Below are 27,793 nucleotides of genomic sequence, written 5' to 3' on the forward strand. Positions count from 1 at the left end.
TGTGACTTTTGGAGATTTGAAGGATTAATCCAGACTCAAATTAACATGTTAAAAACACCAAAGTCACAACAACTCAACCAGCATCTCCTGTCTTTTGCCAGGTAAATGTACTGCTTTTATTAATGGAGTCTGGTGGCTGTGAACCAAGCGATATAACATAAATGAACCCATCTACTTCTGCTTATTTAACTCGTGATTAAAAACAACCGAAATGCCTTTAAAAGAGCCAGTGTACGCGGTTTAAAGCTTTCCTGGAGGAAAAGTACATTTCCTATTTCAGAGGTCATTCATTAATTGATTAATTGATCGTCAACCCAGCAGACAACCCATTATTTGGAGTTGTTTGAAATACAAGCAATAACATTTCATGTGCAGATGCTGAGCTAAGAGTAGAGATGGAGGGTTTTTTTGCTTCGTTCTGCTAACAATAATAATAAAGCAGAGGAGCAGGTATTGGACGCCTTTCTCCTCCTCAAGACTCTTCCTGCCATCAGCACTCTGAACTGAATCGAACAAGCTCTCCTCCACTTGGGGGAAATATTGTTTTACAGCCTGTAAACCTTGATATGACATTATCAAACTCCCCCAACGTCGATAACGAGATGCGGGGATATGGAAACTTCACTAAACTGGAATCCAACAAGGCCAGAAACATTAGCAATCAAGTGATTCAACAAGAGAGCGCCGGGCCCGTCGAACCACACCGCTTAGACACAAAAACAAAGGCCCAATCTGTCCACTGTTTACTCACGATTCAAATTCTGGCCTGCAGCACAGTATTTGTCTGTTATTTCTTCCTCCTGTGCAACAATGTTGGCTCCATATTTAAAACACAAGCACTTAACAGTAAAGGTTGTGCTGTTAAAAGAACCTTAAAAAAGGAATTTTGCCCCTAAAATCTTTGTTTTAATATCAGATTCTGTTGCCAGGCTTGAAAGGTGTCCCTGGAAAGTTGCTTCACACAGTCGCTGGCAGCTTATATTCAGTTTTTAATTAATACCAACCCTGACCCATTTTCGCTGCATTAAAATTGTCTCAGGGTGTCCACAGAAACTCTCCAAAAACAGACTTCTGCTGCATGTTTTTTTTTTGTTAATGCGATTAGCTGTTTACATCAGTCACTTGAAAACAATGCATGCAAGAAGGAGACAACAGAACTTCTCAGAGCAGACTTTCAAGCCTGCAAGGGCTGAGAAAACATACTGAATGTCTTCAGTGGAGAATTCCTTTAAAGGGTAATGGCAGTGTTTTTAAGCCTGAGGCCTATCTGTACATGTTTTGGTGTCTGAATGACTCGTAGGTACTAAAAGTGTTGGAACTGGTCCAGTAGATCACCTCAGCCTGCAGCAACCAAACGGGCTGCAATGTGATCCTTTGGGACAACTGCACCTGATCACAGTAGGTCCACTAAAAGTGCTTGTTTGATCCACTGACAGGCTCAGAGTGTTATTCTAAGTGTGTGACAGCATCATGGAAAGGATCCCTACAGAGAGAGACCTGGAAGATCCTTTTGGTTTAACCACAAACATATCGCTCTGTCCAAAGCCACCAAACTCCATTGATGAAAACAGTAATTTTACCTCACAGAACACAAGAGCTGCTGTGCTACTGTTCCCTCGATCGATTAGTTTCTTTGTTTTATTGTCAGACTTTGGTGTTTTATAGGATTAGTTCAGATCCAACAAAATATTTACGTGACACACAATAATATAGATAAACTAACCGATGGAGGCAGCAGCAGAGCAGCAGCTCCTGCGTTCTGTGAGGTAAAATCCCTGTTTTAGTGAATGTAGTCTGGTGTGTGTGCAGAGAGCGATATAACGGCTGTTTGTGGTTAAACCAAAAGGATCTTCCAGGTCTCTCTCTGTAGGGATCCTTTCCTTAATGCTGTCAGACTCAGTTACAGTGCAGCCACTGCACATCTACTGAATTTTTTATACACCAAAATATGTTGAAATAGGCCCCAAGTTTAACAATAGCAGAGTTACCGTTGAAGAACCTAACAGTAGCCACATGCTAGTCTGAACCAACAGACCAGACATGGTCATATTTACTATGGAGCCAATGCCACACGTTCATGTTATTGTGCAACACGAGCAGAGTGATTTTAACTAGATGAGACGTGAATGTCGCATGCAGAGGATTGGCAGTCTCAAGCAGGCCTCAGTTTTATGCAAGTTCATTGTAATACCACACTGACACAAAGTGAAACCAATAACTGTGTGGGGGAGGAAGGAAACCCACACTGATCAACTTTTTTTTTTTCACAAAGAAACTCGCAGACGATTAGCGAGGACACATGGCTAATTTAAGCTGAAGCTAAAATATGCAAAAATCCTGGTTTGGTTGTTGAGGCGACACTGAGAAACATTTTGTGATGCTAATAAGTTAAATACATGAGTTATAAATCAATATTTTGATGTACTGAGCAGTTTGACGTCTGCTACCAGGAGAAGGAACTCGTTTCAAACCGTAGGAGGCTTTTCGTCCGTTCTATAGAGGTGAAAATGTTTTCTTAACGTGTCAGGAGGGCAGAGCACTTCTGCTTTTCATGGCAGATAAATGGATATATGGAGGTGTAGGAGCTGAGGAATGAGTTCATATCGCTCTGAACTCTAATATATGACCGGCAATCAGTCTGAGCGTGCACGTTTAATTAGCTTCTATAGAAAATCCTTTAATTAAATCATTTCAGAGGGGAAAATCAACAGGCTTCAGGTGCATTAGTGTGTCTAACGCACTGTCTGGATGGTTGCTTCCTGCCGATGTGCAGGAGTCAGTGAGTGAGTGAGTGACTGAATGAATAGCTGGACTCCTCCAAGATCGCTCCAAGTTTAAATATAAATGTTCTTTAACCCACAGGAACTCTCAGAGGAGCCTCGCTGCATGTGTGGGCGTGTCAGCAACAGTTTCCAGGTTGTGATTGATAAAATCGAGGTGCACAAGGTGTCGACTCTTAAACGTGATGGACGCAAATTAAACCCGATCGTGGTGCCAAGATCTGCTCAGTAAACGGTTTGTTTAAGACTGAATAAAAACACACAGTGAAATTCACAAACCTCTAGTGGAAAGCAGCTATCTCAACACCCAAATTTTAACCACATCCTCTTCAATCAAGTTGCAGGCTTCATGACTAAAACCTGGCCTGGAGAGACACAAATTCATGCTCCTGAAGAGCTGCGTAGCTCCGACAAAAGGGTGTGCAATTATGTGTGGATGCTGAGGGGGTCGGTTGGAAGGGGAGGGGTGGTGGTGGCGTGTTATTTAAATCAGATTTTAGCTGGAGTCTGGTCTGATGGCCTACTCGTGCTGGGTTCCTGCAAACGGCGTGGATTTGGGCTGAAGAGCTGCGTGTGCTGATAGTGCAACTGCAATCAAAAGGGCTCACAGCCTGTGTGCACATGATGCATCAACCGTGTTTGTAATGGGGAGGGATTGACAGGGCGTTGGGCCGCACAGAGCAAGCACAGGACACCGTGAACACTTGGCCCAGCTGGGGCAAAAAGATAAAATACCCTGCATCATAAGCTGCTACTGAAGCCCCCCTGTGGGCTGCAGAAACCTGTCAGGGGGGCTAACTTCTGGCTGTGCTCTGGCTGTGAGGACAGCATGCAAACTGAGCCCTGCATGGCTGTTTTTGTGGTGTCGTGGAGCCACTGAGTTGCTGCATGTTTGCAGAGACCTCAAGTGAAAAAGGCTCCAGTCTACATCTACAGTAAGTCACAGGTTTGAGAGGAAGCACGCCTCCACCTCCCTACGAGGCTGCACACACAGCACAGAATAACAAAAGATGCATCCATTAGACAAACACGGGGCTGGGAGACAGCACAACACGAAGGCTGGGTGTGAATGTGGTTACCTGGGCTCGGGCAGGATGATCTTCTTACTCGCCCGGGCCGCTGGAGTAGATTTGCTCTTCTCCATCGCCATCAAATAACTGACATCGGCGAGCACCGCTTCGAGGTCCGCCATCTTTCGACCCTGGGACGACCAAATCAATAAAGCACCCGGGCTGGGGATGGGTTTTGTTTGAGGGAATTAAAAAAACAACGTCCTCCACCGGCGGGCAGGACCAACATCAAGCGCCGAGCAGCGTGACAGCGGGGCCAGCGGAGCGGACCATCGACGGGGGCTGGTGTCGCTGTCTCCGGCTGAGCTCTCTCTCTGGCTTCGCCTCAAACTGCCATCATTGTGACAGAAAAAAGCAAATTCAGGGGGAAGACATCGGGTGGCAGGTTGCACGGAGGGGAAAACACAGCCAGCAGGCCCTCAGATCAGCGTCCTTGTAATCCCATTTAGTGCAAAAAAAATCATGCAAATGCAGGTGTGTTTGAGGCCGGGCTGTGGGGGGGGTGATGCAGGAGGAGATCCAGAGGAGATCTGGTCTGAGGCCAGCACTGGATCGCTTTCTACTGATGTGCTGTGTCTCTCAGAGGTGTAGGAAGGTGCAGGCTCTGCAGACAGCTGTCAGATCCTACAGGTCTCTGGGGACTTTCCTGGTCCCTCCTGATGGATTTGTGTCCAAACCAAAGCTGGCGTGTCTCCAGAGCTGCATGTGCACGAGTGTTCAGGGGCTCTCAGATCCTCAAAACGTAAACACAGTGAAAAATGTTCTAATTTTAGAGGGATGGCAGTCGGTGGGGATGTGAGTGGCTGCTTTCCTTCGGTTTGCCTCGACAGCAGAGAGCCAGCTTGGCAATGCAATAAATCGGGGACACGTGTGGCTGGTTTTTCTGCGTCTCAGGCGAGCAGGGAGACCGAAAAAGGGAGGAAATTCAGCAGGGAGGACGCTCGGCGACAGGTTGAAATGTGTCTCATCTGGAGGTGAGGCGGGGTGGGGGAGGCTCACTCCGTCGTCCTCACTGTCTCAGCCGGTGCTGCAAAAAAATGCAAATCCCCCCAGATGCGTTTTTGGCACCACACACACACAAGCACAAGTTAAAGACGAAGCAGGACTCCATAAAATAAAAACACTGCTGCTGCTCCTGCTGCTGCTGCTGCTGCCGTCGATGCTGGCTGGCTTCCTGTGAAATGTTCCCCAACGGCTCATCAATCACCGAAAAAATGTCGTCCGAAAAGATGTGGTTAAACACCTTAAAGGCTTTAGCACCAAATCCAGTCCGAGCAGGAGGGTGTAGCGAACTAATCGCCACCCAAAATCCACGAGCCGAGAGCTAACTCGGCTTAGCAAATATCGATATTTGCTAGTTAGCCACCACACGCTAGCTAGCAAAATGAAACCTGCTAGCTAGTAGGCTAACTATCGGATAAGGTATAGAGGGATTAGCCGATCTATACATCTAGTTTGGGGGGTTTATTTCGCTCCGGCGGGTACTTTAAAATGCCCGTATTGCCAGCAGCAGGCAGAGACATAAGCTGGCAGAGTATCAGTAACACTGGCTCGATTTCAGACAGAGATTTACTTAAAACGTGAAGCTAACGGCTGCGAGTTACGTTAAAGTGGCTGCTCGTATTAGGGAAGTCTGGCAGCGGGAAAAAAACACACACACACACACACTCAAGTGTTCAAGAGTCCGAGTGCAGTGAAAAACAAGGAGGAAAATCAGCGCAAATTAATCCATAGCTGCTGGGTGAGTTTACCCCGAGCGTTGTGGGGGACCCTCCTCGCCTGGAGACCCAGCAGAGAGCTTCTGACTGTGGGCTGACGGTGACGCTGATGGTGGCGGTGGAGGAGGGGAGGGACGCAGCGCTGGGAGATGGAGGTCGGCTGGCCGGACTGGCGATAGTTCGCTTGAGAAACGGCGACTTTTCCTCTCCGGGGTGAACTGTGGTTAACTGACGCGGCAGTTCGACCACCTTCAGGTGTCGTTAAACACCCAACGCGATGCCGCGATGATCGGCTGCTTTTCGCCGGGGAGAGGGGTCGATGACGAGTGGGTCTGTCCGCTCCGCCTGCCCCCGAGCCGAGCGACTCCTGCCTGCCGCGCTGGGGGAACTCACACTCGGCTAAAGTTGGGAGCGAAGTCCGTGCGCTGCCTCCGAGCCGTGTGCCAGCCGATACCGTCCGCTCCTCTCGGTTAAGCTGTCCGGGCTCCAGCTCCGGTGTGGCACATGTTTGGTCGAAGCCCCTCTTCGATGTATTTTTCTGTATTTTTCGCTTGCACGGTGGCACTGCTTGCTTTGTGGTTCAACTTCCTCCCACTGCGGCGGGGAGAGGCGTGGAAAACACGGAGCGGGTCACTGCTGGCTGGAGCCGGACCACGTTCACATTTATGTGGATTTTAGATATTCTATACATTTTAACATATATAATATTGTGTTTTTTGAGCCGAAAATTAGAGCTTATATACACGAATACTGCTGCTTATTTCCGCTATTTCATAATAAAGGTTTTCCCCTTTTACAGGCCTATTTTAATCAGTACTGGTTTACAACATTTAACTGGGAATAACATCGACCAGTCGGCATCCAGGAAATTTCCCAGAGGGGGATCCTTGAATAAGAAAGGATAGATTTAGGCCTGTTTGAATTGGATAAGTGAAAGCCTCGCAGCAGCAGCACATTTAGCATATTCAATTATCCCTCTCATTCGGTGTCACTATTAAATAAGCAGTTTTTCACATTGAGTCTGGCTGGTCACGAAGCAGCAGCCCTCGGATAATTAATATTACAAGACAGTAAATTAGTTTCTATAGGATGCATCCGTCAGCTGGATGTGTATGTATGTGTGTGTGTGTGTGTGTGTATGTGTGTGTTTGTGTGCTGCTGTGGTGGAAACGCAGTGCCGTTTCCTGGCCAGCAGTGGTAATGCTCCTGATGCACTGCAACGGAGCAGCCATTAGCAGCAGGCTTCACACACTGAGAGACACCTTATAGGACACATGTGTCACTAACAGGGATGGTTACACCTTAACTGTGCAGAAAAATACATGCCAGACCACAAGATCCTTCACTTAAGCAACAATTAGACCTGCAATATGTTTTAATCGACATAAAATCAATATGCAGCTTCCTTGATTTTCAATTTTAGTCTGTTGTTTTTGGCTCTTTGCTGCTTTTCTTTGTCCTGTATGATGGTAAGTTGCATATTTTAGTCCTCAGAAATGAGGGGGCACTAAAGAAGGTCAGGGCATGTTTAAATGTTGTGTGAAGGAAGATTATCGTACGTTAACAGAGAGGTTAAACAGTTTTATATTAAACACCAGAGGATTCAAACTAAAGGAGAGACTTTCCTCTCCTTTCCTGCTTTTGTTTCTGTTCGTCTTACTGGATCATTTTATCATTTCTGAGGACTTTCAAACATGAAACAAGGGGAGAAAAATCCCTTGTTTGATTGAACTGATCGGCAGGTAGATGTTTCAATATTTCCTGATGTGAACCACAGGCCTAAAGTTCAGACTGTAGAACTGTTGAAATGCTTGTAAATTCCCACAGGTAGATATAAAATGATGTTTCCCCAAACTACAGCTGCAGCTAATGATTATCTTCTTGAGTTTTTCTATTATTTTTTTTGATTAACTGATTGATCATTTAGTCTTTAAACACCCAAAGTGACCCGTTCTTTCAGTCCAGAACCCCAAACTGTTAGATTCATAACAAACTAAACCAGAGAAATAAGGTGAAGCTTCACATGTGAGAAGCTGGAACCAGATCATTTTTGCTTCCTGAATGATTTCAATGATTGATAGATGATCAAACTTCTTAAGTTCTCTCGTGCATTATTCAGACAACTGGGACTCTAAACTCAAAATGTTTTCCACTCAACCTTTATTGCCAAACCACTGACACCAGGCCGCCTCTTTACACCATCATGTGAACTGTTCAGGAGCGAACGCAGGTCCCAAAAACACCGTCTTAAGTGTGGAATGTGCCCCTCCGTCGATCTGTCGGACAAACACATGCGCCGGTGGAAGTCGGTGAGGTTTAAGAAAGACAGTTTTATTCAGCACTGGGAAGCAGCAGGGCTCAAAGGTGAAGGGCGACGGGGGAGAGAGGGGGTCGGGAGTGGGGTGTTACTGCTGAATACGGCGGATGGACTGGATCTGAGGGGTCTGGCAGTGGGAGCCAAACTCCCTGAAGTGTTTGAACTCCCCACAGTGACGATCACACTCCATGATATACTGGTATCCACGATAACCAGGGTACTGGTAGCACACGAATCTGTTGGGCAATCACACAGAGAGAGAGAAAGAGAGAGAGAGAGAGAGAGAGAGAGAGAGAGGAGGAGGAAGCAGTGAGGAAATGTTGCGAAAGGTTGTTGTTGGCAAATAGGAAAATAAAAAATGTGGAAGGAAAGGCTGTGTGGACACTCACGCTCCAGACTGGATCCTGAGAGAGCCAACTTCATTGTTGCACCAGCCCATGGCCTGGAGGGAGGGATAGTCGTCGCTCAGCTCACCCTTACGGCCCAGGAAGTTCTCACGCTCATAGATAGTCATACGACACTCTCTGTGGTTCTGCAGGAACAAGAGAACAAACAATGCATGAGAGGTGTTTTTCCTGACACACACACAGTGTTGACACTCCTGGAGCGAGAAAATATTAAAAAAAAAAGAAAAAGAGGAAGAAGACGATGAAGGAAGGGTGAGAAAATATTCTGGGTTTGACTTACAGCACAGGCGATGGGCCTGAAGGAGGTCATCCTCTCAATGTGGTAGGCATTGCTGCCTCCGAAGGCATCACACTGGGGGTACTCTCCCCTCTCCAGGACAAACTGCTGTCCCTGGTAGGAGGCGTGCTCGTAACCCACCCAGCTGTGGGAGGAGGAGGAGGAGGAGGAGGAGGAAGGAGAAGAGGAAGACTTTATGACATCTGATATCTTGTCACGTTATCCTCAGTTTCACTTGGTGTTTTTGTGTTGTTGGTGTGTGTGTGTGTGTGTGTGTGTTCACTCACGCTCCACTCTCCACCCTCAGGGAGCGCACGGTCTCGAAGCCGAACTCCATCACGTTGCAGCACTCGGAGGTGAACTCATGGCGGCGTCCCTGGAAGCACTCCTCGTCGAAGACAATGATCTGACGGGGAAAAACTGGGTTAGTTCTGATGATTAAATGCTCCAAAGTGTTAAATATGGTGTTTCTTCTCACCCTGACAACCATTTTTAGCTTTAGACTCGTGCCAAAGAAGGCTAACGGCACCATCATATGATGTTATATAGGACAGGAACATCAGCTCTGCCTGGTGAACTAATGATAAACTGTGTTCCCTCTCAGTTCTGACAGTTTAATAGAGACGGCCGGCAGCGTCTCAAGGTAAGTTTAAAGGCCGTCCGGCGAGGTGATGTATGAATCTGTGCTCCCAGTCCGCAGACTCACCTTCCAGTGGCCGGAGAACTTGGTGCAGTGGTGAGTCATCTTGTCTGGGAGGGAAAAAAGAAAAGCACACATAAGACATCAGAGATTATGCTGACAAGAGGAGGACTAAGACTTTGTGCACACAGTCTGAAACTTTAGTCAAACATGCATTAGAATTTAAAAGTTAGGCCGAGGGGCAAATTCACAGTTCAAACATGCAAAGTAATGAAACGTAGCAGGTAGAGTTTCATCACAGCCAAACTTTAGAGCTGCTGTGTGACACCATGGACGTGGTTTTAGGCTTCAGGAGGTGAAATCAATCGTCTGTCCGCTGAGCTCAAAGTCTGTTCATAGTTTCTGTACAAAAATGAAGCCGGAGAATTCATCCAGACTTCCTTCTCCCACCCTTTCTATCTCTTCATCTTATATTCTGCCCATTTCCTCCCTGCTGCTGCTCAGATTTCCCACCATCGCCGCTGTTTATCTCGCCCACTGGGTGCAGCGGTGGCGGCGGCCTTTGGCTCTGGCTTTGGCTCCTGTGTTTGGGGGGTTTTGTGAGTATGTGGGGCTGCTACAGCCTGGCTGAGCTGCCCACCCTGCAGGTCTGTGCTGGCTGTGCTCTAGCTGGGCGAGGGACAGGGACTCACCTTGCTTTGATGCCCTTGGGTTGTCCTGCCGTGAGAGTGAGAGGAGCCACGCGCCCCCACCCTTTTAAAGCCTCCCCTGGCAAAGGGCCATGCTGAAAGCCCCGGCTCAGCAGCAGGGAGGGGCTTGTCTTTGTCCCCCCCGACAAAAGCGTGGTTAATCTGTGGAGGGGCAGAAGTGCAGACACCACATTATCACCGTGGGCAGCGGACAGGGACACCCAGAACCATGAGAGGGACCAGACACAGCCAGAGTCCCTGAGAACACCTGAGAGACCTGAAGACACGACGAGAGCCGCTTCACCGTCCGGTCGAACCTTCAGCTGCAGGGAGAGATTGTTTTTATTGAACGTGAATCTGCTGATGGCTCTCTTCATCAACACATCCGTTTGTTTTTCCAGAAAATCACAGAAAAATAGTCAAAACGCAGAGTTTTGTTGTTGTGTTGTGTTTTTCACGTTATGTTGTTTTCACTGACTCAAAGTGCAAAAACAAATGAGTTCATCACCAAACGTCACATTTCAGAAGCAGGAATCAAAGAATATTTGAGATTTTACTAGAAAAAATGATTAAAATGATTATTAGATGATTCAAATATTGGCAGATTGTTTACTAAACCAATGAGTTCATCTCCGTTCTCGACCCTCTTAGTGTTGTTTCTTTCTACATGAGTGATTTTCTCAGATCAGTCTCAACCAGATTAATGCAGGGGAAAATAACTCAAAGCTACATTATAGTTAAAAATGATAAATAATAATAATAAAACAAAAGAAAAAATAATAATAATGATGACACATATACATATAAACACCCTCTTAGTGCAGAACAACAACTACTACAGTAAAACTACAGTTAAAGTTACTGTGACTATGAAACAGACTCTGTGTGTGCAGCAGGTAAATCACGTGATCATTTCTGTTAAAGTCGTGCATAATGGTCACAAGAACAAAACTTGTCTGTCATGAGACCAAAACTACTATTTAGCTAAATGAATTATTGATATTCTGATTAATACGTGACCTTATTGTGATCCTGTGTCGTGTCAGGGTGATGAACAGCAACCAAAAGATGGCGGAGATCAATTCCAGAGTGTAAAAAATGAAATCACAAAACTGCACTGACAAGATAAAGTTAAACAAGAAAGAGAAATCAATGCGTTTCTTCCTGTTTGTGCGTGAAACTGAGCAGAAAATAAGACTATTGTCTTCCTGTCAAGACAATAGTTTTAGCCAAAAGTCAGATTTAATGTCTCAGACGTGTGAATTTGGAGGAGTGAGTGTAAAAGTTGATTAGCTTAGTTAATCTTGAGGAGGTGGAAACGCTGGAGAGGCCCGCTGAGATGGAGTCATTTGGAAATATAAAGGATGGGCCGATTGGGGGGGGGGCGTCAAAAAAATCAATATGCTTCTTCCATTTAGGAGAAATGTGCTTTATGCCTGTGTCAGTGGACAACAGGCTGCAGAGTCAATATGTTTCCAAATCAATTACAATTAGGCGTCTTCCTGTTGAACATGCAGAGCGAATTTGTTTCCAATAGATGCTCAATCACTTTGTTGTTGCACCAAAATAATACAATTGATGATATTCTTCTTACATCCACACTAAAAGTATAATGTCTGAGTCACAGTCTGATAAATATTCTTCCAAAAACTATTAAAAACACAGCACGAACACACTGTAGTTTATTCTGACACACACACACCATCCTGCTGCCCCAAATACTCACTAGAGCACCAAATGTGGATTAATCCACCGCTGAAAATAGTCCCCAACAAACACACAGTTTCCTTCTATTTGATCATTTCTAGCAAATTTCTGAGCCTTTTTTTAAACATGAATTTACATATTTGTGAGCTGTTTTTAAAGATTTATGTGTCGTGTCGGACCAGAGGGGTTTAAAAAAATCACCTGTGCAAGAACTTCCCTCCAATAAAATCATCTAAAATTAGCAAAAGTTTAATTTAGGGCTGGAATTATTATTTAATCTGATCCACCTGAAAGAAAAACTGATCAGGATTACGCGTCTATCCAGGCGCTGCAGTCTGTCCAGGGCAGTTTTTGAGGCAATGGGAGCCACACAGATTACACAGCAGGATTAGTTCACACCTAATCTGCACATATCAAACGCCATTTAATCCTGTTTCCACTGTGGAAATAATCACAGTTGAGGTGATAATCCTGATAGATAATCCAGCTGTAATCCAAGAATTATCACCATCATCGTCAACAACAACCTTTAGTTCACCCCTACAGACGGAGAGGAAGGATCCTCCTGCACTACAGATTATAACAGACTGATGTTTATGTTGCTATGAATCTAAAAAAAACACTGCAGCAATATAAGGAAGCAGATTTAGAGGGAGACTGTGTGACGCTTGAGAGGAAAATCCTAATCTTACAAATGAAAAGTGGAGTTTCTAAGTAGTAAAACACTTTGCTGCTGCAGCTCTATTTGGTCTGGTACCATTAGCTTATGGTGGCTAATGTTAGCTAATGTTAGCCAACTTTTAAATGCTAAAGTGTCTTATTACGGTGCAACTGACACTTTAGCATTTAACATATTTAATCAAAGATATTTTTGTAAATATTCACTTTCTTTCTGAGAGTTACAGGAAAAAATCGACACCACTCTCATGTCTGTGTTAAACACATAGCTGGAGTCAGGAGGTGATTAGCGTAGCTTAGCATAAAGGGTTTTAGGGGCAGCTATGAACTATTTTGTAGCAAAAAGCAGCAAGTTTCTGTCTTTACAGTGAAGTTGGAAGGAGGTTGATATAACACTTGGTAAGCAGCTTGTCAAGTGAACTTATTGTCTAGTTAGCGACCGAGCTAACGAGCTTGCATCATGAGAGTTAGCCTAGCAAACTTGCTGGCTTAAAAAGCCTTTTCCCTCCCATCGTTAACTCTTTATTAGATTAAATTATGTTCAACCCAGAGAACAAAATGCAGAGGAAGAGTAAATACACAGAAGGAGGCTCAGAGAGCTTTCTTTGTAATTGACTGGAGCTAGCATCTTTACTAGCATGTTAAGCTAACAAACCTAATGAACTCGCTGGCTTGTAAAGCTTTTCCCCTCCCATCGTTAACGGTTTATTAAACTGAATCATGTAGAAGCCTGAGAACAAAATGTCAGGAAGGGGCAAATAAAAAGAGGCTGAGAGAGCTTTTGTAGCCAACTGGAGCTAGCATCTTCCCTAGCATGTTAGCTAACAAACCTGTGCTACTACATGCAGCTAATCAGCTTGTATCATGGCAGTTAGCCTAGCAAACGTACTGGCTTGAAAAGTGTTTTCCCTCCCATCATTACCTCTTTATTAAATTAAATAATGTTGAATCTTGAGAACAAAATGTCAGAAGGGAGGAAACAGTTAGAAAGACAGAGGACTGGCATCTTCCCATGTAGCATGTTAGCGAACAACCTGCCTCCAGTGTTTATGCTATGCTAACGGCTGCTAACCACAACTCTGTGCCTAACACACAGACACAAGACTCTCTCTACTATGATATAAAGCAAATAAACATATTTCCCAAAGCCATTTCTATATGTAAAGATAATTATCTATATATTATAATATAATGATTTATTATATTATAATGATAGTTTGACCAGAATCTCATATAAATCACATTATTTGGTTGTGTGTTCTTCTAAATGTTCCTCATGAGGGTTTAAACTCTGACATTAAAGAGTAAAAACAAGACCAACATGCCAAACAGAGTGTGTTTACTCTGTTTTCTTGATTCATTTCTTGTCCCGGTTCCTCAAAAGAGAGATGTTTTATGGCTCCGATGAGATCCTAAGTTAAAATCTCTGTTTTCAGAGACTATGTTGTATCTCTGTGTGAGAGCCTGTGTAGGTGATAGATAGGAGGGATTACCTCTTTGCATTCCTCTCCTCTACGTGCAACTATAGCTTACAGCCCAACCACCCCAACACATGAGAAAAATGCCGTGGTCAGTGGTTTCCTTTGACAGTAAAACGCTTACAGGCAGGCCAGAGGGGCCGGCGGCGTTTCTAGGCTATGCAATGACCCGGTGGCTTTGGCAGAGTCCAACTGTGATGACGAGAGGGTTTCTATTGTGCTGTGAGCCTCTACGTTTGGCCTTTGCCAGAGTATAAAAGCTTGGGTCGAGCGTTGAAGGGACCAGCACGAGCCAGCCTCCCTCACACGGCACAGCAAGCTATACTAACGCAGGTAAGGGCACACAGACACAGACATGCACAGCAGAGCATCCAGCACAACCACACATCCACAGCCAGGGCCCACTCCCTGCCCTCCACACCCAGGCAAACCACCCTCGGCCTGGGGAAAGACCCAAACACAGCCCAAATGAGCCTCCCACATAAACAGCAGGCTTGTGTTTTAGTCCAAACCCCACAAACATGCCTACCTAAAACCCCTCCGACAATGTCTCCACCGGGCCACTTCTCCTTCCCTCACACTTTCTCCTCTGCAACCCTGTCAGCTTCCATTTACACCTCTATTTCTGTTCACCCCCTTGTCTTCCTCCATCTCTCACCCAGACTCTCCTGAAGCCCCTCACCATGTCTCAGACCGCCAAGTCCGCCTCCAGCCAGGGCACCGATGCCAAGGACAAGGGAGCCCCAGCCCCCGCCGCCTCCAGCAAGGCCACCAAGACCGGCGAGCCTGGCATGGGATCCTACAGAGTGAGTCAGAGCAGCTGCACGTAGACATCTGCATGCTTTTTCTACACAATCTGTGTTATTCAAAGGGGCAGTTCGCCTAAAATCGCAAAGAAAACACACCCTCCTGCCTCGCCGTGCCGTGCAGATAGTTTTGGTTTCATCTGCTCAGAGATATCCAAGTTGTCAAAGTAGTGAAAACTGTATAAAATTAACTAACATTTTCATGCTTTTGATGCTTTGAGCACCACAAATAATACTCCCCCCCTCTGTATTGGGGTTGTGGCAAAAAGGCAAAGTGGTTAGCCTTTGTATTTTGAGCGAACAGACCCTTTTCTCATGCACATTACTGCTTTTCATGATTGCATAAAAGTACAGTAGCAATATGCAGAGTGTTAAATTACTGCATTTTACTAGTATTTCTAACTACTTTGTGTACTTTATATACTAATTATCTCGTGTATCAGCAAAGTAGCCAGTAATTACAGCTGTTAAAGACATGAAATGGAGTAAAAAGTAGAATATTTCCTCCTGAAATGAAGTAAAGTAGAGTTTCAGTTTCAGTTTCAGTTCATAGAGACGTGTGTTACTGGGATATTTGCTCTGGTGTAACATGTGGCGTCTCCTCCGTGCAGATCATGCTGTTCGACCAGGAGAACTTCCAGGGCAGGATGATGGAGGTCCAGAATGAGTGTATGAACGTGTGTGACCGTGGCATGGATAGAGTGCGTAGTATCATTGTGGAGTGCGGCCCGTAAGTGGAAAACACAACCCTGCTTTTAAAGCAGCTACACACACACGCATGCATTCACATTTACGCTTCACTGCCGTCTTTCCTCTAACTCTTCTCTCCCGTGCTCTTCCTCCCCTTGTGCCCCCCCTGCGCCCGGCGGACCCCCTTCTCCAGCTTTGTTGCCTGGGAGCAGACTAACTTCCGTGGGGAGATGTTCATCCTGGAGAAGGGAGAGTATCCTCGCTGGGATACCTGGAGCAACTCCTACCGCAGCGACTGCCTCATGTCCCTCAGGCCCATCCGCATGGTTCGTTTAACGTTAAATCACTTCCTCCAGTTAATGAGAGGTTCCCTTCACTGGGAATAATTATGCTAAACAAACAGTGTAGTGATGAATTAACGCTAATTAAACACTCAAAGTCTAAATTTTAAGATGAAAATGGAGAAAATAGTAAATTTGCTAACAGCAAAAAGACATTACATTTACTGAATCCTCACTTTTTAGCTGAATGTTTTGGCTTCTTTGCTTGCTTCTGTGCACAGACTGCACCTCAGGAGACAACTTTGCTATTCTTACTTTACTTTTAGATCCAAAAAAAGCTCAGTTTTTAGCTAAATCGATCGTTTCCATGTAGCTGCTGCAACGTGTCGACTAACTCTTGGTGTTTCCGTCCTACAGGACAGCATGGAGCACAAGATCTGCCTGTATGAGCTCTCTGACTTCAAGGGCAACAAGATGGAGATCCAGGAGGATGATGTGCCCACCCTCTGGGCGCATGGCTTCTGCGACAGAGTGGGCAGCGTGAGGGTGCCAGGAGGAGCGTGAGTAGACACAAACACACAACAGCGTTAGGCGGTGAGGTTTCAAAGTGGATCAACACTCAAGGGCGATGAGGAAAGGCCCCGTCATGCAGCCTGGGAGCAAATCTATGTGCTCCTCTTCCACATGTAGCCATAGTGGAGGCTCTGTGATGCCAATATTGTTTTGGACGCAGGCTCAAAGGAGGCCACAGGCGTCCGGACGCTCACCACAATGTGGTGGTTCATAAAAAGCAGGCTGACATGTCGTCACAAGGCTTAAAGCTGCTCTAATAATGTGTATTTTTAGCTGGGAGTTTTTCTGTTTTCTCACATTTAAAAACACATCTGCTCAGTTGGCCCACGGGAACCTTCTCAGTGACCACTAGGCACTCTGTAGACCCCCCTAGAACCAGTTAGATGACCATCAAAACCCCCTGAACAATAGAACTTCCCTAGGAACCACTAGAACCTCTTTAGGGTCCCCTAAGTGAAACTAGAAACTTTTTAAATACACAAATAACCTCCTCAGTGACCACCAGAACCTCCTGAGGGACCTTTAGACACTCTTTAGACTCCTGTAGAACCTCCTCAATACACCCTAAACCCCCTGAACCATAGAACCTCCCTGGAGACCACTAGAACCTGTTAGGGTTCCCTAGATCTTCCTAAATGGTCAATAACCCCCCTGGACAACTAGAACCTCCTCAGTGACTACTAGAACCTCCTGAAGGACCACTAGACACTCATTAGGCTCCCATAGAACCACTTAAATGACCATTAAAACCCCCTGACCCGTAGAACTTCCCTAGACACCACTAGAACCTCCTGAAGGACCTCCAGTCTCCAGTTTACTCATAATTCCTAGTAATCACATCCTATAATGATCCAATAGAAGGTAAAAGAGATCCACTATGAGACAGTTGCCGACCGTGAGGAACCTGCAGGGAACATTACAGTGATACCGACCCCCCCGGGATGATCGGTGCTGACCCTGTCCATGTCCATGTCTTTCCCAGCTGGGTGGGTTACCAGTACCCCGGATACAGAGGCTACCAGTACCTGTTTGAGTGCGGTGACTACAGACACTACAACGACTTCTGCGCCTTCCAGCCCCAGATCCAGTCCATGCGTCGCATCAGGGACATGCAGTTCCACCAGAGAGGCTGCTTCACCTTCACCTCCGCCAGCAAGTGAGCGCCACCTGCTGACCGCCTGGAGCTGTCGTAGCCACGCGGCCCCTCACAGCTTTTTATTTCTTCAGACGCCCCACTTCCCATTTTCTCCAATCCTTTCCTAAATCTCCACCAACGTTGCTCCATGCCGAAGGAAAGACAGAATGAGAGCAAGAACCACGGGACAACCTTAACTGGACTTTTTATGGTGCTAAAAAATAAACATGTTGTGAAAAACCTCAAACCTCCCTGGCTGGATTACTTTTATTCTTTCTACAGAAAAGCCTCTTTAATGTTTGGATGTGATGCCTGTAGGAATTAACCGTGTGTAGGCGGTTTGTTATGAAGCCTTTTTATTTGTTTTCATCTCCTAAAGCAGAGTTAGCGCTATAACTGAGGGCTCTAAAGTGTTGCAAACAACATTATTCTATGGCATATTATTATTAACCTGCAATAATTACACAGTAAGCTCATCATTTGGCCAAATTTACTGTATTTTTTTGCACATAACACACAGCAGAACGGCAAAATGATATGGGATTAACAGGTCATTATAAGAACCAAACGCAGGAGACATAGTGGCAGGTAATTAAGTAGGGATAATACAGTGAGCGCTTCACATTTAAAAGAAATGAATTAATACATAGAAGGAGAAAAGATATTAACATACACTTAATTAATAGTTTTAACAGACAAAACATTTGGACTAACAATGTGTTGAAAGTCAACAGTTCATCACAATGTTTCACTGACAGCAGATAAACTAAAGCCACAAGAAGCAAATAAAGTACTTTTTATATTTGGACAAGATCATTTCAGTGGGAAAACATCCGAGGAGCCGAGATCATTTTCAGTTATTTCACAATAGTTATTAGAAGAGAAACAGAAGAGAAGAAGTAACGCTCCTCGTACAGCTTATAGATATGTGATTAATATGTGTACACTGTGTTATAATGCTGCTTCTGTCTGCAGGAATCTGGCTGCATCAAAAAAAGAAGTTCATTGAGAGCTCAGCTTACCTGAGTCATGTTTCAGTTCAGGTCACCTGGGCCACATGCTGCATTCACTGGTCCTAGAAGATTCCATCATCCAAGCTCAAGAATAAAAGGTTCTGTAACAGGAGAACGTGAGCAAATGCATTTCAAAAGTGAGACAAAAGTGAGACATCCTTAGTGACCACTAGAACCCCTTTCAGGACCATTAGAACCTCCTCAGTGACCAACAGAACCCCTTTAGGGACCCTTAAAACCTCTTTGGTCACCACTAGAACCTCATTGAGGAGCCCTAGAACCTCCTCCATAGAAACACCTAAATCAAACAGCTGAACCACCTGGACCTCAACAACCTCTGTAATATCACAACATGAGCAAATCTGCTTTAAACTGATTGGAATATTTTGAATCTGTTAAACATTTGACAAATAAACACTTAAACATTTTCCAACATGCTAGAACAAATAATTGTTTTGATGGAATAACAATATAGAAACATGTTATTGAATCCCAACCGTGTTTCCCCATCACCTCTTCGGACGCTGCACCTCTAAACACCAATAATTCCGACAGCACGTGAAGGCAGCAGTGTGCTTCATAGCGCCTCAGTTAAACGTATACTCACGGAAACACTGAACAACCGGCGAGAGGGAGGAACCATGGCTGCACTCCTCCAAGCAAGAAAAGGTGAGCACATAAAGAGAAAAGTACAGTATCATAAGAAGCATTATCCCCCCACGGAAGTCTCAGTTAGCTAACATTAGCATTGTGTGGACAGACACACTGGAAACACCATACAGCAGTAGCGTTACGAAACCTAGCTAGCTTAGCTTGCTGTGTTACTTAACCAGCGTACGCTCAGGAAAACTACCCTCTCGTTATCCCATTTAACACCACAACTAGTGGTAAAAACTTAAATGTCTGTGCTTGCTGGTTAGCGATCAAAGAAATGGGGTAGCTAGCTAACAGTTAGCTAAACATGGTTCTGACAGTTAGCTCCTAGCTAGCTCGCTAGCTGCGATCAATAACTTCATCAGAAATAATCGTGTGATTTTCAGATGTTTCAACTGTTGATGCCGAATAGTTCAGCAGCTGTCCTAGTTAGTCTGGGAGAGTTTTAAAGCCGCCAGACTGAGACGAAGGTGACTGATGGTGAAGTTCACCTTTCACCTAAATATCTTCATGCTAATAAGTGAACCGGTGCTGCCTTCAAGGACTGTTAAAAAGAGCTGACTTTTACTGAAGTGTGTAAAATGTATTTAAAGTTTAAAGTACTCACGTTGCAGTAATGTGTTTCCTGTTATATCTGCTGCTTTATAGTGTTTATTGTACTGCTGTAGATGTTTAATTCAGAGCTTGTTTTAACTGTTTTATATCCTGTTGGGTGAGTTTAATCTACAGTGATGCATCATGGGATGTCAGGTCATCATATGTTTTTCACCAGCTCAGAAAAAACAGCTGATCCAAGAAGGTTTGACAGTTTAGGAGAAGTATTCAGATATAAAATCACTGTGAGAAGAAACATTAATTAATGATTTAGTCTAATTTATCACAACATCGGTTGAGGCCCTTCTTAATAAAATCATAATGGGGCTGCAACTAATAATCATTTTGGTTATCAGTTTACCTTCCTGGTATTTTATTACTTCATATTTTTAAAAATGGCCGCCACAAGTTCCCAGAGCCCATGTTGACGTCCTCAGATGTCTTGTTTTGTCTGACCAACAAGGAACGTGAAATATGTGAAATATGTACAAAACAGTCAGTTTATATCCTGATATAAAACCTGGAAAATGGCAAATATTCACATATGAGGAGCTGAGAATATTAGAGAATATATTAAGTGAAATAAATAGTTATAAAGTAATTTTCTGTCAATCATCTGATGGATTAATAAACCACCAATTGACATTTTTCAATAAATTGTCTAAAAAACAGTGAAATCATAATTTCTGAGAGCCCAACGTGGCGTCTGGTTATCATACAGTTTTATGTCGGCGCGTTCTGACTTTCCTCTCCGTTGTGACCAACTGTGCTGAACTGATAAGTTAAAATAAAGGTTTATTGATCCTCAGTGGGAGAAATTCAGTACAAGAAGAGAAAGAAGTACGTAAAAGAAATGAATAATAACACTAAAATAAGAATAGAACACAAAATCTCTATAAAACTGCTGTTCAGCATCTCAGTATTTCTAACAAATCAATACTGTTGTTCAGTTTTCTCTGCCCTCGTTATTTATTTCATCAGATCACATCAGATCACATCAGATCACATCAGATCAGACGCTGTGAATCATTGCGCCCGTCATAACATCAACGGGTGTCACTTCTGGCTCGCCGTGGGCGTCCGAGCGGCCGCAGCTGGGTCTCTGCGCCCAGACGGGTCAATCAGAGGATCAATCACCTGAGGAAAAACCTCTGGAGGATCGACTGTATCAGATTTATAGCTGGATTAAGATGATTTCATCACTTTAGGTCGATAAATAGGACCTTTTTTTTTTTTATTATTGTTTTAACTGGATAGAAAATAAAACAGGAAAATAAGGTTTTTAAAGGTGATTGATGAAAAGACCAGATTAAGGCAAATACAGATCACAGGGTCTGTTTGGCTGTTATTTATCATGTAGCGTTAATGATCAGCGATCAAAGACGTAACGCCCAGACTTTGGTGTTCTATCGAGCGATATTGTTTGAATATGGAGAGACTGCGGACATTTACAGCAGATATTGATCGAGATCTTCAAATCAAATAGTTTCTGAGACCATTGATGTGTTTTAACAACATGTTTTTACCAGTGCCCGACAGGAGCAGTAGCTTCATTTGGGGAGTTCACCTGAAACCAGGTCTGTGTAAAGACGTGGATCTGGTCTCTGTGTAAAGACGTGGATCTGGTCTCTGTATGTAGATGTGGATCATGTCTCTGTGTGTAGACCTGGATCATGTCTCTGTGTGTAGACCTGGATCAGGTCTCTGTGTGTAGACCTGGATCAGGTCTCTGTGTGTAGACTTGGTTGTTGCACCAGGTTGGAACAGACTAGTAATGAAATGAACAAAGAGAGAACAAGTCAAAGGAAAATCTGAACCAAACGCCATGAAAGTCCAACCAGAGCTTGTTGAGCTGTTCCGGTGTTCACCGAGTCTTTCTCTGCCCCCCCCCCCCCAGCACTCGGCTTGTGTCTGGCTGGTTGCCGAAGTCTGTCTCAGCTGGCGGAGCTACCGGAGACCCATCAGCTCCTGAGACAGACCTGCAGAGACTACGCCGACCGAGAACTGACCCCCATCGCTGCCAGACTGGACAAGGAGCACTCATTTCCTGCCAAACAGGTACACACACACACACACACACACACACACACACACACACAGTTATGCCACAATTAATTGTGACGGCAGTGAGTGGAAACATGCGTTACACAGTGATTTATTTTTAGATATTTTGGGATCAAAATGACTGGAAACCACCAGACTCCATTGACAGAAACAGTGATTTTACCTCGCAGAAAGTGGGAGTTGCTCCTCTACCACTGCCTTGTTGTTGTGTGATTTTGTTGTTTTAAAGGTGAGTTCAGATCCAACACAATATGTATCTAACGCACGGTAACACAGAAACTAACTAATCCAGGCAGCAGTAGACCAGCAACTCTTGTGTTCTGTGAAGTAAAATTACTGTTTTTGTCAATGAAGTCTGGTGTGTTTAGGATCACCGTTCCAACACTTTTGGTAGCTTTGTAGCTGTCATTTCACAGTTGGAGTCCACAGTGGAGCATTTAGCAACTAAAGAGCCACATATTCTCTTCTTGAGGTGGTGGAGACCAAAAATGAAGCTAAAAGAATCATCATGTTGCTCTGTAACTTCTGGATGTGAAAGTAAACATCTGTTTGATCCACCAGGTCAATATGTTCACTTGAAAGGGGGATTAGTGGCCAAAACATTCAGTTTCTGCTCAGTTTAAGGTAGAAAATGTTTTATTCTGTCAACGGTCCAGATTGAGGAGTTGGGGGCGATGGGGGTGATGGCCATCGAGGTACCGGAGGAGCTGGGTGGAACCGGGATGGACTATCTGGCATACAGTCTGGCTATGGAGGAAATCAGCAGAGGCTGCGCCAGCACTGGAGTCGTGGTCTCGGTCAACAACGTGAGTGCAGAAAGACGTGTGAATACAGCCAGGTGTGATATTCAGGTGTGCTGATCGTTGGTCTCTCTGATTCTGGTCTCAGTCTCTCTACATCGGGCCGATTTTGAAGTTTGGCACAGAAGAACAGAAACGGCAGTGGATCACACCGTTCACCACCGGAGAGAAGGTGGGCTGCTTTGCCCTCAGTGAGCCAGGTAACTGTGACACCTCACACAGGCTCCACATGTATCACTGAAGTTCTGACAGCCGTCATATCGCTCTCTGCACACACACCAGACCACATCGAAAAAAATGTGAATTTTACCATTATCAGAACACAGGAGCTGTTGTTCAGCCGCTGCCTCCATCAGTTAGTTTGTTTGTGTTACTATGTGACTGTGGTGTTTTTAAAGGGTTCGTTTTGATGCAAAACAACAGTAACAGTATTAAACTAACCCAACGAGGCATCAGTTAGACCAGCAGCTCCTGTGTCCTGTTCTATGTGCTAAAATCCCTGTTTTAGTGAATGTAGTCTGGTGTGTGTGCTGTTTGTGGTTAAACCAAAAGGATCTTCCAGGTCTCTCTCTGTAGGGATCCTTTCCATGATGCTGTCACACACTTAGAATAACACTCTGAGCCTGTCAGTGGATCAAACGAGCTCTTTTAGTGGACCTACTGTGATCAGGTGCAGTTGTCCCAAAGGGTCACATTGCAGCCTGTTTGAGGTGATCTACTGGACCAATTCCAACACTTTTAGTGCCTACCAGTCATTTAGACATGAAGATATAAAAGAGATGGGGCCCAGATTTAAAAATACAGGAGTTATCCTTGAGAAGCATTGTTATTATTATTATCACAGCAACACTGATTAAAACCATATTTTTACACAGAAGGACATCAATCCAACAATCATAGTTTTTTAGAACACTAATCTTTTCCTTAAACCGCTTTGAGTCGACGCTTGTTCCTCTGACGGTGTTTTAACGTAACCTCCAGGTAACGGCAGCGACGCGGGCGCCGCCTCCACGGTGGCCCGTCAGGAGGGAGACGAGTGGGTGCTGAACGGGACCAAAGCCTGGATCACCAACAGCTGGGACGCCTCGGCCACCGTCGTGTTCGCCACCACGGACAAGAAACTCAAACACAAGGCACGAGGCGGCGCTTTTTACTGCCTCCGATCACAGAGAAGACAAAGGCTGCGTTGTTCTGTTGTGCTGTTGTGCAACGGAGGTGCGATCCTCCCTCACCTTTGTGCTTCTCCTTCATTACTTCCTGCTCTTTGTTTTCCGCGTCCGCAGGGCATCAGTGCGTTCATCATCCCGATGCCGCACCCGGGGCTCTCTCTGGGGAAGAAGGAGGATAAGCTGGGCATCAGGGCCTCGTCCACCGCCAACATCATCCTGGAGGACTGCAGGATACCGCTGGGCAACATGCTCGGCCCTCGTGGTGCCGGATTCAAGATCGCCATGGTATTTTAAAGCAGCTCATTGATGTGACACGGAGCCCACTTACATAATCAATACTGTTATTTATTAGTGCCCCTCAATCCAGCTAGCTAGAAATACATGTGGCTGAGACAAAAGTATTAATTATCTGCTAAAAACAGCCAACACGTTATCTGTTATCTGTTATCTGTTATCTGAATATCTACTTGTCAACATTCGGTAGTTTCCGTGAGGTTCTTCTTCCTGTTCGACAGCTCCAGGACTGATCAAGTCTTTAATTGAAAGCATGTCGGTGAACCAGTGATGGTGCCAAGATGTAGTTGTGTGTCTGTGAGTGCTTAAAGTACAAAGAGAGGTTTGTTTGAAGAGGTTAACTTCACTTGGCGATCATCATTCAGAGTATTTTAATGTGGAGAAATGTGATTATTCAGCCGCTGGTTGTGTTTGAGGGCTTCAGCCCCTTTGTGGTCTAATTAAATGATCCTCCGTCGCTGGCCTCTCTGTGAATGTACATTTGTAAACATGTTGGCTGAAATTTCTCTGGGTGACCTGATTTCTTTTCGTGCTCATGAACTTAACTGTTTATCTGCATCACTCAGCAAACTCTGGACAGCGGACGGATCGGCATCGCAGCTCAGGCTCTCGGTATCGCTCAGGCTTCTCTGGACTGTGCTGCAGACTACGCACACAAACGCACCGCCTTCGGAGCTCCCATCGGCAAGCTGCAGGCCATACAGGTGAGGTGTCTGAGTGACTGGTAGGTAGTGAAAGTGTTGGAACTGGTCCAGTAGATCACCTCAGCCAGCAGACACCAAACGGGCTGCAATGGCTGCAACGTGATCCTTTGGGACAACTGCACCTGATCACAGTAGGTCCACTAAAAGAGCTTGTTTGACCCACTGACAGGCTCAGAGTGTTATTCTAAGTGTGTGACATACACACCAGACTACATTCACAAAAACAGGGATTTTAGCTAACATACCACGAGAGTAGCTGGTCTGCTGTTGCTTCAATTTGGAAGTTTATTAGTGATATTGTTTGATACCTAAGTATTGTGTTGGTGCCAAACGAACCCTTGAAAACACCAAAGTCACACAATAACAAGGCAGCGGTAAACCATCAACTCCTGTCTTCTGTATGGTAAAATTTGTGTTTTTGTGAATGGAGTCTGGTGGCTTTAAAAAAAAAATAAAATAAGGCCCAGGTTTAAAAAATACAAAGGTTGTGTTACAAACTCTGGGTGGGTTAGAGATGGTTGTTTACCGAGCAGTTGCATTATGGGAAATGTAGGCCTAAAAGTCAGAATACCTCTAAATGTGTTTTTTTAAATCCATCGTTTAGGAGTCCCCTAACTTTTCTGGAAAGGTTATACTTCATAAGATGTCAGAACATGTTTTTTTTTTTGTCTTAACCCAAAGATATTAAGTTCACAAAGGCAAAGCCAAGAAAAGTTTTAAGTCTGAGAAGCCGTAAACAGAATATTTGGCGTTTCTGCTTCATAAATGACTGAAATGAATCAACTGATCATTTGTTGTTTATAGTTCAAACTGGCCGACATGGCTGTGGCCGTGGAGAGCGCTCGTCTGCTCACCTGGAAGGCCGCGCTTCTTCGAGACGCAAAGCAACCCTTCACCAAGGTACACAGCCGCCTCTCATTTAACCAGTTTTACCTGCTCGCAGTGTGAGATGCATCAACCCAGGTGTTTTCCCTGCAGGAAGCTGCCATGGCCAAACTAGCGGCGTCTGAAGCCGCCACGTTCTGCTCACATCAGGTGAGAGAACCAACAACAAACAGACTGTAAAAGGGGGAAGAAACAACCCAGGGACGACTTTTTAATTGCTTTTGTTTGTATTTTGAAATCAGGCGATCCAGGTTCTGGGTGGGATGGGCTACGTGGCTGACATGCCCGCCGAGAGGCACTACCGCGACGCCCGCATCACCGAGATCTACGAGGGCACCAGCGAGATCCAGAGACTTGTTATTGGCGGCCAGTTGCTGAAGGAATACCAGTCATAGACGGACACTCTGCTGCCAGTGCCTTTTGGTACAACACGGACATAAAATCCCAGGTCAGGAATCAGATAAGTCCACGCTGAGACATCAGCTCACCTGTAGAGACAAAGAAGAGCCAGTGTGATCAACTTTGATCTCAGCTGAGGGGCAGACTGTTCGATCACAGAGTAACAATACAGAAGTCCATAGGAGATTCAGACGATTTTATGTAACCACAGGAATTCAAGGGAATTAAGGAATCTACAACAGCTCTCTGCTGCCGGTTTAAAGGGTCAGTTCACCTACATTTTATAAAAGACATATTGTCTCCTACTGGTATTGAGCCGTACAGAGAGTTGGGGTTTACATGCTGTTTTATGTGTTTTTAGATCTAAACCTCACACACACCTCTGCTGCCGTCCCAGTGAAAGGAAAGTCTTTCTTGGTGCTTAAAGAACTCTTAAAGAAGATTTACATTTACAAATTCAAACCTGTCAATAGGTTTGTTCCTGCCAGAATAACCCTTTAAAACCCCAAAGTCACACACAGACTTTGTATTAAAGGATAACTCTGGTACTCTTAAGCCTGAGTCCTATTTTTTGCCTTTTTATCAAAGGCACCAAACTCTATTTAAAAAAACAGTAATTTTATCTTCCTGAACACACAAGTTGTCGGTCTACCGCTGCCTCGATTAGTTAGTTTAGTAGTATTATTATGTGGTACATTAATATTGTGTTGGAGCCAAACTCACCCTTTAAAATGCCAAAAGTCGCACAATAACACAAACTAACTAACTGACGGAGGCAGCAGCAGACCAGCAGCTCCTGTGTTCTGTGAGCTAAAATCACTGTTTTTGTCAATGGAGTCTGGTGGCTCTGAAGAGGGCAATATTAACGGCTGTTTGTGGTTAAACCAAAAGGATCTTCCAGGTCTCTCTCTGTAGGGATCCTTTCCATGATGCTGTCACACACTTAGAATAACACTCTGAGCCTGTCAGTGGCTAAAACCAAAACACTTTTGGTTGACCTACTTTGATAGTTCTGCAGCGGAGCTTTTCCTCCAGCGCATGCAGGAAGTTTAGGTACTTAACCTACTTCCTGTTTGAGTCATAACTCAAAATCTAAACCCACAGCCACGATAGACATATTTATACATTTAGTCTGACCTGTAAACATCCATAAACCCACTGAAGAATCAGAGAGCAATAGACGCGCCTTTTAACTGCAGAACTTGCCTTAGAATCTTCATGTTTTTAGGGTTTCTTCATAACCAGAGTAATCCAGTGATGGTTGTCTGTATATCTGTGGGAATACTGCAAACAGGAAGTGCTGATGGATCATTCGACACACGTTTAATGGTGCAAGTTTCCCCAAATGTAAACAAATGCCGGCTGAAAAACATCCACGGCAGCAAAAGTCTTCCTGGTTTGATGGCACAGTTAAGTCCAAATCTGTCTAAATAAGAATCTGACTCCTGACTATAATTTGGTCTGGCTTCTTGATTGATAGCTCATATATGCTGTGTTTTGGGTGAACTGGCCCTTTTTAAGATGTGCGGTGGAGCCAGCAGAGGGCGACGGAGTGCCTTCGTGTGTCTTGACCCACTTCTGCTTCACACAGATTGAACATAAAACACTGCAGAGTCACACGCCTGATTTCTCCACTGTTTGATTTTCTTACTTGAATAACACGCTTTGAAGCAGATGGAGGTTTATTTAGCGTTTTTAGAGGCTGTAATGATCTCACGGACCTCTTGTGCCTCAATAACTTGTACATATGTGAATGTAATTTATTGTGATGAGAATAAAAACACAATTACAGGATTCACCACGGGGGGAAGTACTATAGATTTTATTTCAACATCAAAAACTGCAAATCAAATGGTGGCAGAGGATCTTGTATTAGTAATATCACATTATAAAAACACCTTTTTTATAGGTTAAAACCCTGAATTCAAAGTTTTACTGCAGTAAAAGTATAAGAATATACAGTAAAAGTCT

The 27,793-nt window shown here is 44.6% G+C and overlaps 4 protein-coding genes and 1 long non-coding RNA gene across 6 annotated transcripts in view; 3 read left to right on the forward strand and 2 right to left on the reverse strand.

Annotated features, from left to right (window-relative positions):
• The window catches only part of grk3 (G protein-coupled receptor kinase 3), a 57,419-nt gene extending 51,911 nt beyond the window's left edge, over positions 1 to 5,508 (reverse strand). Inside the window, exon 1 of the mRNA XM_070849981.1 lies at positions 3,860 to 5,508. Within this exon, the coding sequence (XP_070706082.1) occupies positions 3,860 to 3,972 (113 nt within the window). The 5' untranslated portion in view covers positions 3,973 to 5,508. The remainder of the gene's footprint in view (positions 1 to 3,859) is intronic.
• On the forward strand, positions 1,793 to 27,620 carry LOC139218442 (uncharacterized). Its single transcript, XR_011585672.1, has 2 exons — positions 1,793 to 1,826; positions 26,858 to 27,620. It is a non-coding gene; the product is annotated as an uncharacterized lncRNA (long non-coding RNA).
• On the reverse strand, positions 7,712 to 18,325 carry cryba4 (crystallin, beta A4). Its single transcript, XM_070850048.1, has 7 exons — positions 18,269 to 18,325; positions 9,902 to 10,060; positions 9,276 to 9,319; positions 8,857 to 8,975; positions 8,573 to 8,714; positions 8,275 to 8,417; positions 7,712 to 8,121 (listed from the first exon to the last, which is right to left on the reverse strand). The coding sequence occupies exons 3-7, from the start codon at positions 9,312 to 9,314 to the stop codon at positions 7,974 to 7,976; spliced, it is 591 nt and encodes a 196-aa protein (XP_070706149.1). The 5' UTR covers positions 9,315 to 9,319; positions 9,902 to 10,060; positions 18,269 to 18,325; the 3' UTR covers positions 7,712 to 7,973.
• On the forward strand, positions 9,192 to 17,493 carry crybb1 (crystallin, beta B1). Of its 2 annotated transcripts, none has more exons than XM_070850047.1 (6): positions 9,192 to 9,212; positions 14,424 to 14,567; positions 15,179 to 15,297; positions 15,451 to 15,583; positions 15,956 to 16,098; positions 17,094 to 17,493. In XM_070850047.1, exons 2-6 carry the CDS (start codon positions 14,445 to 14,447, stop codon positions 17,269 to 17,271), a joined length of 696 nt encoding a protein of 231 aa, XP_070706148.1. In that variant the 5' UTR covers positions 9,192 to 9,212; positions 14,424 to 14,444; the 3' UTR covers positions 17,272 to 17,493. The 2 variants fall into 2 exon arrangements, with proteins under 2 accessions (XP_070706148.1, XP_070706146.1); XM_070850045.1 differs by lacking the exon at positions 9,192 to 9,212 and adding an exon at positions 13,943 to 14,094.
• Positions 18,882 to 27,620, forward strand: acads (acyl-CoA dehydrogenase short chain). The gene is made up of 10 exons (XM_070849991.1): positions 18,882 to 18,928; positions 21,405 to 21,565; positions 22,228 to 22,377; positions 22,460 to 22,571; positions 23,353 to 23,504; positions 23,655 to 23,825; positions 24,401 to 24,538; positions 25,343 to 25,438; positions 25,517 to 25,573; positions 25,666 to 27,620. Exons 1-10 carry the CDS (start codon positions 18,901 to 18,903, stop codon positions 25,816 to 25,818), a joined length of 1,218 nt encoding a protein of 405 aa, XP_070706092.1. The 5' UTR covers positions 18,882 to 18,900; the 3' UTR covers positions 25,819 to 27,620.
• Positions 27,621 to 27,793: the final 173 nt, after the last annotated feature.

The sequence above is a fragment of the Pempheris klunzingeri genome, chromosome 19 (genome assembly GCF_042242105.1).
Source record: "Pempheris klunzingeri isolate RE-2024b chromosome 19, fPemKlu1.hap1, whole genome shotgun sequence".
Classification (NCBI taxonomy): domain Eukaryota; kingdom Metazoa; phylum Chordata; class Actinopteri; order Acropomatiformes; family Pempheridae; genus Pempheris; species Pempheris klunzingeri.

Bases quoted from the DNA above. Each gene is read 5' to 3' on its own strand.
- acads (XM_070849991.1), top strand. From the start codon at position 18,901: ATGGCTGCACTCCTCCAAGCAAGAAAAG. The intron at 22,378-22,459 runs GTGAGTGCAGAA...TTCTGGTCTCAG, and splicing joins TCGTGGTCTCGGTCAACAAC to TCTCTCTACATCGGGCCGAT. The intron at 22,572-23,352 runs GTAACTGTGACA...CGTAACCTCCAG, and splicing joins CTTTGCCCTCAGTGAGCCAG to GTAACGGCAGCGACGCGGGC.
- crybb1 (XM_070850047.1), top strand. From the start codon at position 14,445: ATGTCTCAGACCGCCAAGTCCGCCTCCAGCCAGGGCACCGATGCCAAG. The intron at 14,568-15,178 runs GTGAGTCAGAGC...TCCTCCGTGCAG, and splicing joins CTGGCATGGGATCCTACAGA to ATCATGCTGTTCGACCAGGA. The intron at 15,298-15,450 runs GTAAGTGGAAAA...CCCCTTCTCCAG, and splicing joins ATCATTGTGGAGTGCGGCCC to CTTTGTTGCCTGGGAGCAGA.
- cryba4 (XM_070850048.1), bottom strand. From the start codon at position 9,314: ATGACTCACCACTGCACCAAGTTCTCCGGCCACTGGAAG. The intron at 8,976-9,275 runs GTGAGTCTGCGG...TTTCCCCGTCAG, and splicing joins AGTTCTCCGGCCACTGGAAG to ATCATTGTCTTCGACGAGGA. The intron at 8,715-8,856 runs GTGAGTGAACAC...CTCCTCCCACAG, and splicing joins CTGAGGGTGGAGAGTGGAGC to CTGGGTGGGTTACGAGCACG.